This window comes from Pelecanus crispus, chromosome 1, assembly GCF_030463565.1.
Source record: "Pelecanus crispus isolate bPelCri1 chromosome 1, bPelCri1.pri, whole genome shotgun sequence".
Lineage (NCBI taxonomy): Eukaryota > Metazoa > Chordata > Aves > Pelecaniformes > Pelecanidae > Pelecanus > Pelecanus crispus.
In genome coordinates, this window is record NC_134643.1 from 199,739,149 (window position 1) to 199,755,765 (window position 16,617).

The following is a 16,617-nucleotide window of genomic DNA, read 5'->3' on the forward strand; positions in this document are numbered from 1 at the left end:
GTTACATAAAGAAAGTATTCATTTAAAATCTCAGTGTGTCTTTTAGCTTACCAGCTTGCTCAGAGTGGCTTGACATGGACGACTTATTGAAAACTAAGGATCTTAAATTCAGGTTAAATCCCTTAGTCAGCTTATGTCTCCTTTTCAGGAATACATTGTCCAGCTATTCAAGGCTTAGTAGAAGACCGTGTAATAAATTTAACTTAAAAAAATTTTCAATATTCAGTTAAACCACTTCTAAAAAGCTTTTTCAGAATTTATCTTACTGGTTCATCCTGGAGTTTTGTTGGCAAGTTCTTCTGGGGGAGTGCTGCATACCTGTGAGACTCCTGGTTTTCTTGAGCTCTCACTGGTCCTTGCTTTGTATTGAGGCTTTTCTGTGTTCCAAGAACTCTGCTACAAGTCTGTTACTGTATGCTTTAAACTCTGTTTTCTGTGAGCTTTTGCTTTTGTGTTGTTTTACTGTATTAAGCACTAAGCTGATCATACAACCATAAGCATCAAGAATTGAATCTCTTTCAGTGAGGTTTCTTTCTGCTTACTTCCCACAGAATTCAGGAAAGGCAAATCCAGCCCTTAATGATTTGGCTGAGTTCATATGCTGGTGTTTCTCACTTCTTGATTTGTATTGTTGTGCAGCAGCTAAAGACTTCAGATATATAAAGCCTCAGCTAGTTCTTCAATTACTGCCTTACAAGCAGGGGTGGGAGGTAACTTACAACCTCTCCTGGCTAAAGTGTGTCTCTAGAACCTCTCTGAAGTTTTGCCATTTAAAATCTTCTTATGTCTGTTTTTGAAATTGCATTTTACAGTATTTGGGGACTTGGAGAGGTCTTTTAGTTGAGTAGGAACATCTGTGTCACTAGATTCCCATAAGAACTTCAGTATTGCCATACTGAGCTCTGCATCATCAATTAGGTGCATGGACACAGGAATAGAAGTCAGAAAGCTGAGTTAGCTGCCTAAGTTTCTTAGGTATTAACTAGGAGAAAGGCAGGTAGATTGGGATTCTCAAGAGTGAATAGTAGAGGTGGAAAACCAATGGGAAGTTGGTAAGAAACACCCAAGAATTGTGTCTGAAATCCTGCCTCCTTTCTAGAAGTAGACATGACCTTGCAGCCTTTCTCACTTGTACCTTCTCCATCCATGTAAATTTTGCATTTCTGACATTAACAGCTTGGCTTCAAAAATTGTCTCAGCACTAGTTAAGTATGATGGCAAGGGCACTCTCAGGATATGAGATATGAAAATTCAAGCTCTTAGGGTCGCAGAGGACTAAAATGTAACTCATCTAATTTCTTTGTGTGTTCATTCTTAGGGTGTTAGACAGAAGAGGGTTCCTTCCTCATGTAATGTGGGTGAAGCATGCTTCTCAGGTTGTGCCCCATGAGGGAGTTACCACCAGAAAGCTTTGCTTTGAGAGTCCATAAAGGCTTTCAGCAGCAAGCTAAGCAGGTTGTGCTTATGGGCAACCACAGTAGCAACAGCTCAGATGCCTACCTAAGTTAGATGACAAAACCAGATGTGAAGAATGTAAGACATTGCATAGATTGCTCTGTTAGCGTTATGATGTTAAATTCTGCTTGAAGTGCAGTTTAGACTCTAGTCCCTTTTTGATTTTGGGCTTCACTTCCCAATCTTTAGCAGTAATTTGGAGTAATTTATAACTTTCTTATTTTACAGGAGAATTGTAAGCATAGGTACATTACAAATTGTGAGGCACCCAGATACTGTAGGGATGGTAACTTTATGCTTTAGTCACATTATCAACCTATTTGCTCATCAGAAGCAGTGTAGTGCACCGCTTGTTTGCTTGCAGTTGGATGTCATCCTTGCTCCAGAGCTGAATGAATGCCCAGGCATCTGCACTGGACCAGCTGCATTGGCAGCAAAAAATAGACAGCACTTCTGAAAAGATTAAATGAATAAAGATCTAAAAGTAGTTTACTTTGTAGGTGAAAGAACTCAAAGAAATTAGACAGGTATCATCACTGAGGAGATACCAAATTGACTAACAGCTGCAACACCAAGTCTTGCTGTCTTATGTAACACTGATGGACAATCTAGTGAGGAAATAAATAGTGGGCTGTGGATTTCATAGAACAAATCTGGAGAGCAGCATGAACTTCAGTATTTACTGTATTTAAGCTTACTGTGGTGGTACAAAATATATTGTAGGTGGTACAAAATATGTTGTACAAAATATGCTGTCACATGGATATAATCTTTAATGTGCAGTCAGGTCGAGAAGGCAAAAAAAATTAGTTTCCTAGCTTGACAGTGCTGAGGCCTTCTCTATCTGTCTTGTTTAATTCTGTACAGACACTGATGTTGTAATGAAATAGCACGTGACCCTAGTGGAATTTACCCAAATCTTCTCTTTAATCTGCAGCTTACTTTTTCTCTTTGAATTGGCCAACGTTGACTGTATTGACTGTAGGAGCCTTCTCTATTAGGACAAAGATTTCATCTGCATTCAAGATACTTCTGCTTTAATTAGGAAAAAACAAAAAAAGCCCCCAATTTTTTTCAGGTATCCAGTGTGTCTGTTATAACAGATTAAAGTTAATATCAGTTCAGTCATGTGCAAAACATTCTTGAAAGACGTAGCTCTTCTGTATCTCTTTGGTTTTTTTTTTTTTTTTTGAACAGTGCGAGGGGTTATTCTCTCCTGGCAACATGTTTTAAAAGTACTATGCCTTTTACCATGCTTCTGCAAAATCTTGACCTTAATGGAAATCATTTCTAGGGAAATCTCAGTAACAGCCAGAAAAGTTTTTGTGAAAAATAAAATTTGGAGCTGAATAAGTAACATGTTGTACAGAAAATTATGAAAAAGAATAAAAGATGCAATGATTTGCAGATGCTAGAAAGGAGAAGACTGGAGATTTCAAACAGGCAGATGTAAGAGGCAGATGTATGTGTTTGGTGGCTATCTGTTAGAAACCATTGGTAGGACTATCACTTTACACATCCAGAAAATAGAACAGCTTGATGATGTCCAAAGTCAAGGATATAAGTTATGGACCTGAGATGAAAATGTTCTTATATGAATGACATAATCCTCTGTGTAATGACAAATGACATTTTCAAGTTCGCTCTGGAACAGACCAAAGAAGACTGTGCTAGGCTGGATGGATGCCCAAAAAAGTGGAAGCTGAACTGGTCTGACCAGGGTACTGACTGAGAGATGGCACAGTTGTAGCACTAAAACGAAGGTCACAGGATCACAGAATTGTTGAGGATGGAAAGGACCTCTGGGGGTTGTCCTGTCCAACGCCCCTGCTCAAGCAGGGCCACCTAGAGCCAGTTGCCCAAGATCATGTCTAGACGGTTTTTTAATATCTCTAAGGAGGGAGACTCCACAAACTCCCTGGGCAGCCTATTCCAGTGCTCAGCCACTCTCACAGTAAAAAAGCGTTTCCTGATGTTCAGAGGCAACCTCCTGCGTTTCAGCTTGTGCCCATTGCCTCATGTCCTATCACTGGGCACCACTGAAAAGAGCCTGGATCTGTCCTCTTTGCACCCTCCCTCCAAGTAATTATATACATTAATAAGATCCCCTCTCAACCTTCTCTTCTCTAGGCTGAACAGTCCCAGCTCTCTCAGCCTTTCTTCACAGGAGAGGTGATCCAGTCCCTTAATCATCCTTGTGGCCCTTCATTGAACTCTCTCTAGTATGCCGATGCCTCTCTTGTATTGGGGAGCCCACCACTGGACACAGCACTCCAAGAGTGATCTCACCAGTGCTGAGTAGAGGGGAAGGATCACCTCCCTTGACCTGCTGGCAATGCTTTGCCTAAAGCAGCCTAGGATAACATTGGCCTTCTTTGCAACAAGGGCACATTGCTGGCTCATGTTCAACTTGGTGTCCACCAGGACCCCCAGGTTCTTTTCTATCATGCTGCTTTCCAGCTGGGCAGCCTTCAGCGTATATCAGTTCATGGGGTTGTTCCTCCCCAGGTGCAGGACTTTGGATTTCTCCTTGTTCAACTTCATGAGGTTCCTGTAAGTCCATTTCTCCAGCCTGTTGAGGTAGGTCCCTCTGGATGGCAGCATGACCCTCTGGCATATCAGCCACTCCTCCCAGTTTGGAGTTGTCTATAACCTTCCAGAGAGGACGCTCTGCCCCATTATCCAGATCATTAATGAAGACGTTAAACAGGACCAGACCCAGTATTGATCCCTTAAGGCTTAAATTAGGTTTGGGATTTTTTTACTATTAGCAAGCATTTATAAACTCTGAGAAATAGACCACACATGGATACTGGCCTTCTGGGTCTGATGTTTGCATGATAAATGGGGAAAAATTTCCAAGAAAAAAGCGGAAAATGTTTGGAGAGAGTCATTATCTTCCTTTCTATGTTTACCAGGAAAAACTGGATAATAAAGGCGTAGCAAAGCATTAAGGTCATGAGAAGAAATAACGGATTATTAAGGCAATGGTCAGGTAGTCAGTACAGAAAGTGAAAGGATTCAGCTATTCTGACTAGGGAGATGCTTGAGTTGCGGGGGTGGAAAAAAAAACCAAACAAAAATTCTGGAACAGATACTTATTTTACACAGGGGGCCTAAGCAGACAAATGGAAAAATCTGACTAGCCTGAAATGTAATAACACTGATAATGAAAATGTGATGGGATAACAATTATTAAAGGTATGCACTTGGCAGGAAAGATCAAAACAGAGATAGATGTGGTATGTAGCAGATGTGAGAGACTTCTATGTTAATGTTGTTTTTTTGTTAATGGTTGGACTGGATGATCTTAAAGGTCTTTTCCAACCTAAACGATTCTATGATTCTATGATTCTTTCTTCATCATCTGTTTTGATTAATTCATCTTGAGGATGGATAGGAAAACAAATTTTAATCACAATAATACTGGGAAATAATATTGAAATGTATATTGAAACAATATGACTCACTTAAATACTATGACACCAACATTTTCTTTTCTATATGTAGATGTCTACCTCTTGGCTAGATCTTTAATTCCTATTACAGGCAGTGCAGGTCTAATTAATACAGTCAGATGAGTATAGAGAGCTGTATATAGATTTATCTAAGTAGGCACCTTCAGTAGAACAGTTGTGTAAACAAAGAGGCTTGCAGATGTTTCAGTGCAGAGTAGCCCACTGCTGCTCCAGGACATGTGTTTCCTGTAGCCCATGTCATATCTGCCACATGTGAATGTCTTGGACGCTCTAGGGCATCTCAGATGGCAACTGAGTTGAGCTCTTTAGCTGCTCAGCTGAATAAATCTCTGCACATCATTGATTGCATGGGCTGTGACTCTTAGTAGGAGCTTAGTTTCACATATGGACACTCAAATGTAGATATCCTCACCTCAGACTGAATCCCATCATTACAGTCAAATATAGACATAAATAGAAAATTTGGATGGATGAATTTGCATATAATAATATTAGATTACTTCCAGAAATTGTATCATATGTGATACTTGTAAATAAAGACTGAAAACCATGTGCTAGTAATAATGATGAGGCACAGATCTCAGTGGATGTGATAGTTAACAAGTTTTATCAGAAAATACTGGATAAAAAAGAGGAAATGCTGGTTTAGATTTTGAAATTCTAGAATAACATAGCAGAAAAGCCAGTCATAAAGACTGTCAGATCAAGTGATCATAAATTCATTCGTTTTAAATTAAACATGTATATATTGCCTAAGTTTTCAGTAAAGGCAGAAACAATAAAATGTAGGACAAAGGAAGAAATAGCTAATGTCAGCAAGTGCTTGGAAGAGGAAATGACAGTAGCCAAATCCTAAGGAAAACTCAAGGAGCTGGATATGCTTAAATTGAGGGAAATGGGTAATCCCTACCTTAGGATTCTGAAAGAACTGGCTTGCTACATCACGGATCTGATAACAAGTGGCTTTAATAAAGCTGTGGATGATGGCATTGTGTGCATTGAAGAGAAGCAAATCTTTTTCTTTTTTTTTTTAGTTTTAAGATAGAGAAAGAAAGGAATTGTTCTTGCAAAACCAGACTGAAATACGGATTTATTAAAAAGCGGCTCATGGCAGGCAAACCTGTTGACATTCTGTGATGAGACGATAGATTTGTTGTGACAATAAATACAGTAATCTTGTTCACTGTGACCTCTGATAAAGGTACTGTGTCACATGGGAAGTGGCTGATTAATTTGGAGAAAATGCAAATTAGTAGATTTGTTGAAGGAGTAAAGAGCTGGCAAACGGAAGATGGTAGTGGCGAATGGTGACAGAGGCTGCTGGGAGAGTACAAGCAGAGTTTTTCCAGGACCAGGTTTAGGACTAGTCTTAACGTTTAATGCATGACCTTGATACGCAAAGTAGAAATAGGTTATATCTTTCTCCTGATACCAATTGTGTAATATAATAGGGATCTGGATGTTGTTTAGAAACAGAATGACACTGAAGACTAGATTATTAAAAATGGGATTCAAATTTAATAGTGTAGACCAAAGGATTTAGGAAATAGTAAATAAATTCTGTTATGAATTGAGAGCTGATCACCTGGACATAGCTGCAGAGGAGTATCTGGATATTCTGGCTGATCCCACATTGACTGTGATCCATCACTATGCAGCTGTGTAAAAGGAAAATGAAATCCTAAAATCTCTCTATACAGATAAAAAAGTATTACTGACATTGTTTAAGGCAGTGAGATCGCTTCTGGAGTACTGCATGCTCCAGTCCGGTTCTGTTCTCCAACTGTAAGAACGTTGAGCTCCAGCCCAGTGTACAAAGGGTGTATGATTATGATGATTAGACGAAAGGGCAGCCTGCTGTGTGAGAGACCATTTTTTAAAGCTGAGCTTATCTGTCCTAGTAAAATGAATCTGGAAAAAAGAGCAGTTATCTTAAAGATAATTTCAATACAAGAGCAAACAGGTATAAACTGACCTTAAATAATTGGAGGCAAGGAAAAAAAACTAACTAGTATTAGAGCCTCCCAATAAGAACGTCTCTACTGGATGGAGTGGATCAACTTATGAAGGGGATTATGAGAAGCAGTTTCCTGTGTTAGAAATGGAGGAGGACCTGCTTGGGTGTGCGTTCTACTTCCATTACACAGCAAACAAAGAACTGGCCAGTGCCAGTAACCAAAAATGGACTCTACCACTGTTACTCTAGCTCATCCCAATTGTAGACAAGGTAAATGGCTACACACCTAGGACAGATAGTCTCCCCACAAAATACTGCTTTCTGGCCAAGTTATTATGGGTTACCTTTGACATCCCACGTGCCTCTTCAGCCAGTCCAGCAGCTCTCTCAGCAAGTGGTTTGAAAATGGATGTGCAGGTGAGATCTGAAATCTTCCTCCTACTAAAAAAAGGAGACATCGGAGTGAATTTTGGTTAGAAGTAAGGAGCAATTCTGGCTGGTCACCACAAGGTGACTTTGCTAACCTATCAAGGAGCAGCAGTGTGGGGAACCGTATTTGTATTGTTTTAACACAGTGGAAATGTGTAGTGCATAACTGGTAATTGTAGAATATGGTTAATTGCTTTTGTCTCTGCAGTGCGCCAGCCAGAACCATGTAAACAAAAAGTGCACAAGAAGCAAACAGAATGACAAACATCATAATGCTTGAAGAATAAGGACTATGGTGATGGTATCTTTATACAGAATGGAAATATTTGTAAACCATCATTTTATTTACTATAACTACAGGGTGCCTTGAGGGAGGTTCTTAAACAACTAGAAGAAGAGAAGAAAAGTCTCCAGAATCAGCTAAAAAACTATGAACTTAGACTGGAACAAGAAGCAAAGGTATGAACTTAGACTTCAACAAGACGCAAAGGTTTGTAATCACTGTATGCCTCTAATCCATAAAAGCCATTACGTTGTCTGACAAACAGACAATGTGTGTGGAACACACAATAGAACAGTTCCACAAAATATGTCACTAGAAAAAAGCTCTACTGTATATTTGTTCCTGGATGATTCAACTTTTAAAATATTTTGCTTAATCGTAGCCTATATCCCTTATTTTAAATGTAGGCTTACCACAAAGCTAATGATGAGCGGCGCATGTACCTCTCAGAGATCTTACAGGTAAGAAAAAAGCTGTACAACTCAATAACTTTTAAAAGTCATTATGCTTTCTTAATATAGCAACAGCATCTGTTAATGCCATAGGTCAAAGTCTTTTATTACTTCATTCATCTACCAAAGCCATTACAAAAGCTGCTTTTTAAAAATTTTAAGAGCTAGAAAGTGACAGATTGCTACAGTTTATTTATTTTTAAATACTTCTTTTGCTTTTGTGTCAATTGGAATTTCATTGTTCCCAAGGATAGTCAAAGTGCCCTTAACTGAGAAAGCTGAAGCAATTTTCTGATACTTGCTTGACCATCCATTAGTCACAATGCTATGCTAGTTTAATGTTTTAGTTGAAAAGAACAGAACCAAATTATTAGCAGTAGTGACACCCACCTTAAGTAGTGATTCCTCTTTTTTGTATTTCCCCTTTTTTCTTGTAAAGACGAACTAGCCAGCCACCTTAGAATGACAATACAGTACATACTTCAATTAAATTTATAAGATAAGGGATAAGATACCTTGGTTTTGTGAAATCAGAGGTTAAATTTTATTGCTGCAAATTACATAATACATAAAAGTTGATACTACAAACTGGAGGAACCTGTAAAGGAACCTGTAAAGATTTCTAGTACTTCTTATTCTGAAAGAGCTCTTAATTCCTGAATAATGTAACAGTAATGGCTTAGTGTGATATTCAGGAATGACTGTCACTGAATCCCTGTCATAGCTAACTGGGGTGAAAGGCTGTAATTAGCAGTGTTTCCATGTGTTTGCACAGTGGGCAACTGATTCTCTTACGTGGTTCATTGCTGCTTTGGGAAATCTGAAAGAATTGCTTAAACTAACTTTCCAGCATGAGACCAAGAGGGACCCCAGGAAATGCCCTTGATAACTGTTAATATCTTTGCATTAACAGTGAAACTGGGCACTGCTGGAGGAAAAAGGTAGGAAATAAAAGATGATTTTACTGAACATGCTAGCAAGAGGAATGCCCATGTTAAGCTGCCTAGAAGAGCACTTAAACAGGTCTAAAACATTATTTGAAGTGAGGAATATGCACTGGCATGTTGCTTAAATGAGGCATTAGGATTTTGCCACTGACACTCAAGGTAGTTAGTGCATTATATTTTCAGTAGTCAGTTATTTGCCCCCATGATTTCAGAATCATATGAGAGCAAAATAATCATCTTCAGATTAATCTCCCTATATTTCGTTCTCTGAATTTAAAGTACTTGTAGAGGCATCCTCTGTAATCTGTGGAGAGAGAAGCATATTAAAGGTGCAAACCATCACACTGTTTTAGATCAAGATGAAATTAATTTCCCAGGGATTTATCTGTCTCTCTTCCTGAGCTATAGGCAGAGTCTAGGTGAGTAGTTTAGACTAGACATCTACCTTTCACATTGCTAATCTGAACATGGCAGTCAACCTAAGCATGGTTGACAGTTGATTGCAAAAGAATCAGTGGCTCATCTGGTCGCTTCAGTTCCTGTTTTGCTATGACTTTGATCTGACTGTTGCTTTTACATTCTTCTAAAATCTACATATGTATGCCCTCCCTTTTAGCAGTTCATTTTAACAATAGTGGCAGAAGTAAACTTACATTCAGTCCATGTATTAAAATTTCACTGTTCTAGAGTCTGCACAGTAATGTTGGCAGCAGTTGAGTTAGAAGAATTTACCCATAGACTAATATTTTCCATACATTCCAAAGTAAATATACTACAGGATATTGTTATCCTGTGACAACAATATATTCCAGTGACACTCTCTTAGTTACAGAGAATGGATATAATGTTTTTTTAGGCCTTTTTTCCCTCATTATGTTTGTGCTTTTCTATAGCTCACAGTAAAAAAAAAAAAAAATAGAATGGAAGTTTTTACTGGTAGGTGTTAAAAAATCCCAGATGTTTTGGGTTTTTTTCTACTTTGTTTTGGATCCCTCCTGAAGCCTGCAGCAGAAGCAGAAGAGAGAGATGCTTCTGAGCAGACATTTCTTTTATTTACCTGTTTTATTATCGAGTGCTTTTCTGCTTTTTTACAAAATATATGTATCTTCTGAGTGCTTTTGTTGTTTGTCTTGTCTGGATCCATAAATATATAGTCAATTTTAAATGGTAGTTTTAAAATAAATTAAAGATTTCACAAACTTGAGAACTCATGCTAGAGGCACCGATGGTTTATGGTGTATTCTTGTTTGCTTTTTTTGTTTTGTTTTCAGTCTGAAAAAATGTCGGTTTGGGATTTGGACTCCACAAATCTCAACGCACTTTCTGGTGGTATTCAGAAATTGGTTTGAGAGTCAGGCAAAGAAGAACGATAGCAGATCTTTAAAAGTGCCATTCTTTCAGGCCAGATTTTCACCACAAACTTTTACTAGCATAGTAGAGTCTGACTTGTGATTGGGTTTTCTTTGCAGAAAAAGCCAACAATTATAGATAGGTACAGCTGGAAAGCTGCTTGTGCAACAATGGCTTATTTTAGTTGGGATAGGCCTGGAGTAAACTGTACCAGCAAAAACAGTGCTATGGGTAATAATCATATAAACTGGAACTCCATATTCATATAAATTAAAAAACCGGTGAATGCAATCGTAGCATAAGTCTTGCTTCATGTGTCACAGAATCACGTCTGCTCAGAAAGACAATAAATTATGCTAGCCATCATCTTTAATACTGGAGTTTCTTAAGTGCAAAAACTTTCTTGCTTTTGAGGAAGTAAATCTGTGCAGATCCTATTCCATTTTTATGTTTGCACTCTGAAAAGACTCTGCTTTAGTTATAGCTGACTTTGCTGTGACTGGGTCAGGAATACTTTCCTGGTGTGTTGTATACATGGAAGGACAGTAGAAAACATTGTCTTCTATGCAGTGAGACATGCTTCTTTTCAGTGCCAGAATTTTTTCTCGCAAGATATTTTCACACATGCTGTAAAATGTAATGTTGTAATGTTATATGTTATGTAATGTAATGTAGTAATCCAAACCTTGAGCCTTGTTTAGGTAGCCCCAAAATCTAGCTCTAGGCTTTCAATAAGTCTTCACTATCCTGAAGACAGCTGATACATCGTATATCATGATTATCATATATTTATTACATGTTCCTAATTGATCTGTTTAAAGGGGCTGAAAAAATTCCATTTACTTACACTAGACACCCAAGTGTGCCCAGCAGCCAGACAAGCCCTAAACCTTCTGTGTTTTCTGTTTTTCTGTATAGCTGTCCCACTGAGAGGTAGTTTTAGTAAAGGCAGCTGGATGAGCCAGCAAGTGCTGGGTGAGGAGGGAATCCTGTGAGCTAAGGAGCAGGAGAACCAACTGATTTAATCCTGCTCAGATTCTGTTAAATGCAATACCAAGGGTAACGACTGGGTTTTTTTCAGTATGTCCAGTAACGTAGACTTCCAGAGTATACAAAGATTTCCATCCTGCATTAATATTTGTAAAGTAGTTCCTGTTCTTAATTAGTGGTTTAATCATTCAAAAGTACAACTAAGTCACTAATTTGTTTTGTTTCCCATTCAGGGAAGTATGTTAGAACTATAATGCTTCTTCACTGAAAATGTGGAATTATAGGCAGTATGACCAAAAATATGCTGATTGAAATTACATATTCTCTGCTCATCCAGCTTAATAAATAATGGTATTTTTGTACAGCAAGGGATTTTGGCATGTGTTCAATTCCCCAAATCAACAAGGCATCGGTGAAGGGTCTGGAGAACAAGTCTTATGAGGAGCGGCTGAGGGAACTGGGGTTGTTTAGCCTGGAGAAAAGGAGGCTGAGGGGAGACCTTATCGCTCTCTACAACTACCTGAAAGGAGGTTGTAGTGAGGTGGGTGTTGGTCTCTTCTCCCAAGTAGCTAGCGATAGGACGAGAGGAAATGGGCTCAAGCTGCGCCAAGGGAGGTTTAGACTGGAAATTAGGAAAAATTTCTTTACGGAAAGGGTGGTCAAGCATTGGAACAGGCTGCCCAGAGAGGTGGTGGAGTCACCATCCTTGGAAGTGTTCAAAAAACAGGTAGATGTGGCACTTGGGGATATGGTTTAGTCTAGTCTACCCTTGATTGGTTTAGGTGGGCTTGGTAGTGTAGGTTAATGGTTGGACTGGATGATCTTAAAGGTCTTTTCCAACCTAGACGTTTCTATGATTCTATGATTCTATAATATGTGCTTAAAGTACTTTATGGCAGTAAGACCATATTGGGTCAAAATTAGTTTGGAAAAATTTTACTTCTTTAACTGTGATAGTGGTTAGAATTTAACTTGTTTTGTAAAAATTTGGCTATTGCAGACCTCAGGTACACTTAAAATTGTTGAAAGGCAAAAACCAGATGCTCTGACAGGCAAGGGAGAACACCAGATACTGAGGTAAATTTCCTTTATATTCCCTCTGTTTTCTGGTTTATTATTTTTTGCTAAGTAGTATGTTTTGAATATTACAACTCTCTGTTCATGGTAAATATCACTGAGCATAATCCTACTGTCAAAATATTAATCTTAATGTCGTTTTTGGTACTGCTTTTCAATCAGTTTTATTTAACACTAAGTATGTTGTGATATTGAAAATATATATATATAAGTTGCCTTTTAAAAATCTTAAAATACCTCTGATGTTCTTCCCTTTCAACCTGTGTTTAAAATGGATCATTTTTCTCTATATTACTGCAGAGTTGGGAGCAACAAGTATACCCTTTAGTCCATTAAGAGTAATTCAGTCAAATAATGCCTTGCCTTTTTAGCCAATAGAGATTGTAAAGCTTTTTGTGGATGATAATGTGAGTGATTTTAGATGACAACATATAAAGGCTTCATTGTTTAACAGATTTCTGTTTAGTTATATGGGTTAGGAATTTAAATTTGAAAACAGCCCACCTGCTCTGAGCTATACAGAAATAAAATTAATTTCTGATTGTAGTGCTTGTGAGAAAGTTTGAAGTTGGAGGAGATTTATTTTTTAGCTGAGCTGAAAATGTTAAGAATATAAAGTACGAAGAATATAGGGAATCACATAAAAAGTGTGTTGGACCCAGTATCCTGCCTCCAGTGGCCATAAGCAGGTGCCTACAAAAGTGTGTAAACAGGCAGATGTAATACTTGTTTTTGGAACTCTCCCAAATACTTTGTATTTGGTGACTTCCTGAGCTGGTATATTTTCTATTTATTTAGTATCTGACAGTAAATACTCTTCCATGAACCCACATACGTATATTATTAAAATAAGCATACACAATACATACTGGGAACATCTGAAAATGTAATGAGTAAGTTATAAGCATGAAATTGTGTAGACATATTTGCTTACCAGCTTTATCCTTTCATTCTGTGTAAGGACAGAATCACAGGATGTCATAAATTGGAACAGTGGATCTTCATGCTCTAGGAGAGGATATTAGTAGAATATGAATTAATGTAGTACAATATGAATTAAAGTCTATAACTGAAGTTTCTCAATACAGAAAAAGCACTATATGGGTCTGAGGTACCCCATATATAGCCTGTGTCTTGCTTCTGGCCCCAGTGATGTTTAACATAACTCATGTGGAGAAGGTCAGGAAGCCAGAACTAGGAGAATTCACTGTCTCTGCTGGGAGATTAAATATCATCAGCCAGATATTGAGATTTGTTGAGGGTTAGCACTGATCTGTGATTATGCCGGGTTTTTTTTATAATTTATTTTAGTAGACCATTACTTGCCCTGAAATTACATGATAGTGTATTTCTGTAATTTTCTTTATATCAAACAAAAGAAAATAAAACGTAAAAGAAAATAAAGTGTTCTGTAATTGCTGGTCTCAGAAGATGCATGTTGTAACAAAATATCCCCTTTCAACCCATTTTCCCCCAGAAAACTTTTTTTTTTAGCTTTTCAAAGTACTTTACACACATGCAGGGAATTGTTTGTCTTTTAAATTGTCCATAGTAGCAAAGGACCCAGTTTGCAAAGCATTGGCTTTTATAACCAGTGGTTTAGAACTTTCAGGTCAAGCTTTGGTCTTAGCTGGCAACATGGAGATAAGTATGGGGATTTGGCGTAGTTTATATTTTAAGGAAATACTAGAATGTAAGTAAGCACCCCTTGATCATCACAAGGTTAACACAGCCATTGTTATATTATTCCTTTTTATTATGTTTTGATTTACAGCCTGAAGGTTGTTCACTCAAGCTGACATTAATGAGAAATAATTTCATTCAAATAAAGGAAGACCTGCATGATTGAAAATAAACGTGTTCTTGAGAATAATTTGGAAAATTTCTGTCCAAAGTTCTTAACAGACTTCTGTGGACCGTTCAGAACACACCCACCTTCACTGGATTTCAAACCATACTAAGAAACTATGTTTAATGTTTGTTTTCACTATAGGTGCAGGTAGGGAAACCCCAGCCTATATATTAAAGCAACACTGAAACATTTTTTAGTAGTAATTGTGAACACTAATTGTTGATGCATTCAGTTTCCTGGCCATCCAAACAGAAGCCAAGTTCAGTAGAGGTCCTTTTTATGGTATTTCACAGAACAAGAAGATGATAGGCTAGCTGACAACTGGGAAAAAACATGGATGTCTTGATCACTCATGTCTCTGATGCAATCTGAGCAGCCAATTTAATGTCATTCCGAGCCCTTACTGTTATACTGAGGCATATAGCAGGGCTTATTAGCTCAGTTTCAACACTGCACTGGCTGCAACTACCTGGCTTCTAAATCCGTAAGTCTAGCTGGTTTTGAGTGGAAAGAGGTTTTGCTGCCTGCCGAATTCACACAGACATATGCTGTCTGCTTGGTCCAGCTCTACAGTGATCTACAGATTAATCAACTGATTTTGAGTAATCACTTGATTTGAATTTGAGTAATCAATCAATTATTGAGCAAACTGGGGCCCTGGGATCTGATCTTCCAAGCTCTGAGTGGAAGCAGCTCTGTATCTCTTTGGGAGCAGCTCTCCCTTCAAGACCATGACTGCTTCTAAGAGCTGGAACAAAGGATGTGTCAATCTCAAGAAGACTAGAGAGTCCTAGGGACAACTTTGTTGGCTGTTTGCCCAGAAATTTGAAACTTGCACAGATCGTGTCATCACAGCTTCTACCGCATAACAAAATATTTCTCTGGCTACCTTCATGCATGTAGTTATGTGATGATATGATATATTTTCCATTACAATGCCTATTACTTGAGAAAGACATTGAAACCCTGTATATTGTTGTTAGAGTATGTAAAGTGCTGTCTGTCCAATGTAGTAATGAACAGGGAGAGAAACAAATGTACGTTGCATAAGAGTAGAGATGCATGCTGCTTGATCATGAGAATGACCCTTCCAGTTTGTGGAATCACCGTTTCCCCCCCTAGAGATTTGTTTACGTTCCCACTGATTTCTCTTAGGAGATCAAGATGAAAATAGCTCTAGTAGGGTTCATGTAGGTGGTGTATGTATCCACGATGAGTACCACTTCAGAAGTCTGCTGGTAGCATTTCCTGCGTAAGATCATGGGCTGAAGATCATGGGTCTCCAGAGTGGAATAGCTGCAGAGAACTGTAACTACAGCTACATGAAGTGTTTTTCCATTTCCTAATGGGGATTAAGTAACTGATGAAAATGTCTCCTTAGCCAGTTACCGTTCTCTTTGTGCAAATGTTTAGTATTCTGTTCATGTTCTTCAAATGCCATCATTTAAGTAACAGGAAGTAGTCAGGAAACATGAGATGAGGATTGAGTTTGTATGCAGAATAATTAGATGCTCTGCTAGCCTGCAAACCCAGAAATATACTTGTTTTTTCCTCTCCCAGGTTTATTAATTGACAATAGTAATCAGTTATGCAAATATAAAAAGCATGCAAATTTCTAGCAGTTAAAGCTTACAGGGAATGTGGCACTTGATGACTAACTTCACCCATTTTATTTCAGAGGGAGATACAGTGTTCCAGGAAACCCGAAGATGGTTAATCCCCAAAAAGGATTGATTAAAAAGACCCTAGGAGTGAAGCAGCTTCCAAAACTAAAGCACTGATTTCGTATCAATGCCAAGAACTTCCAATTGCTTATTAAAAAATTTAATTTTACTGAAAGTTTCTAAATTGAAAATGAATGTATTTGTGCCATATTATAATACCAAACCCAATTGGCATGTCTTCTTGGCAGCCTCAATGTAAGTGTTCCTCTGCCTAATGGAATTGTTCTTCTGGTTGCCATCTTTCTTCTGGTGATCTCTCACCCTTTCCATTCTGGTTCTCATCAGTGATTCTGGGTGTCAGGGAGTTGGAAGCCTTGGAAAACATTCAGTTTCTTTATACACTGGGTAGATCCTGGAACTCTTTGACTGGAGAGCAACCATTGAAAACAAACAAGCCTCTAACATTTTTGACCTCTCAACCGAGAAGAAGAAAAAGGCAGACTGATGTAACCTGAAGTATTATCTCACCACCCAAAATGGTAAATCTCAGCTAAAATTCCATCCAAGGGCACCCCCATTCAGTATAGGGACCAAACAGAGACTCTCAAGTACTCTGATGTTGGTACAGCTGAACATGCTTTTCATTTGTCTTTTAAAAAGACTGACAGCATAGTTTACTAGC

At 38.2% G+C, this 16,617-nt stretch overlaps 1 protein-coding gene across 1 annotated transcript in view; it reads left to right on the top strand.

The window, feature by feature from the left end:
* CCDC169 (coiled-coil domain containing 169) overlaps window positions 1–16,052 on the top strand; it is a 29,452-nt gene extending 13,400 nt beyond the window's left edge. Inside the window, exons 5-8 of the mRNA XM_075727891.1 lie at window positions 7,681–7,779; window positions 8,011–8,064; window positions 12,343–12,419; window positions 15,950–16,052. Of these exons, the coding sequence (XP_075584006.1) occupies window positions 7,681–7,779; window positions 8,011–8,064; window positions 12,343–12,419; window positions 15,950–16,052 (333 nt within the window). The remainder of the gene's footprint in view (window positions 1–7,680; window positions 7,780–8,010; window positions 8,065–12,342; window positions 12,420–15,949) is intronic.
* Window positions 16,053–16,617: the final 565 nt, after the last annotated feature.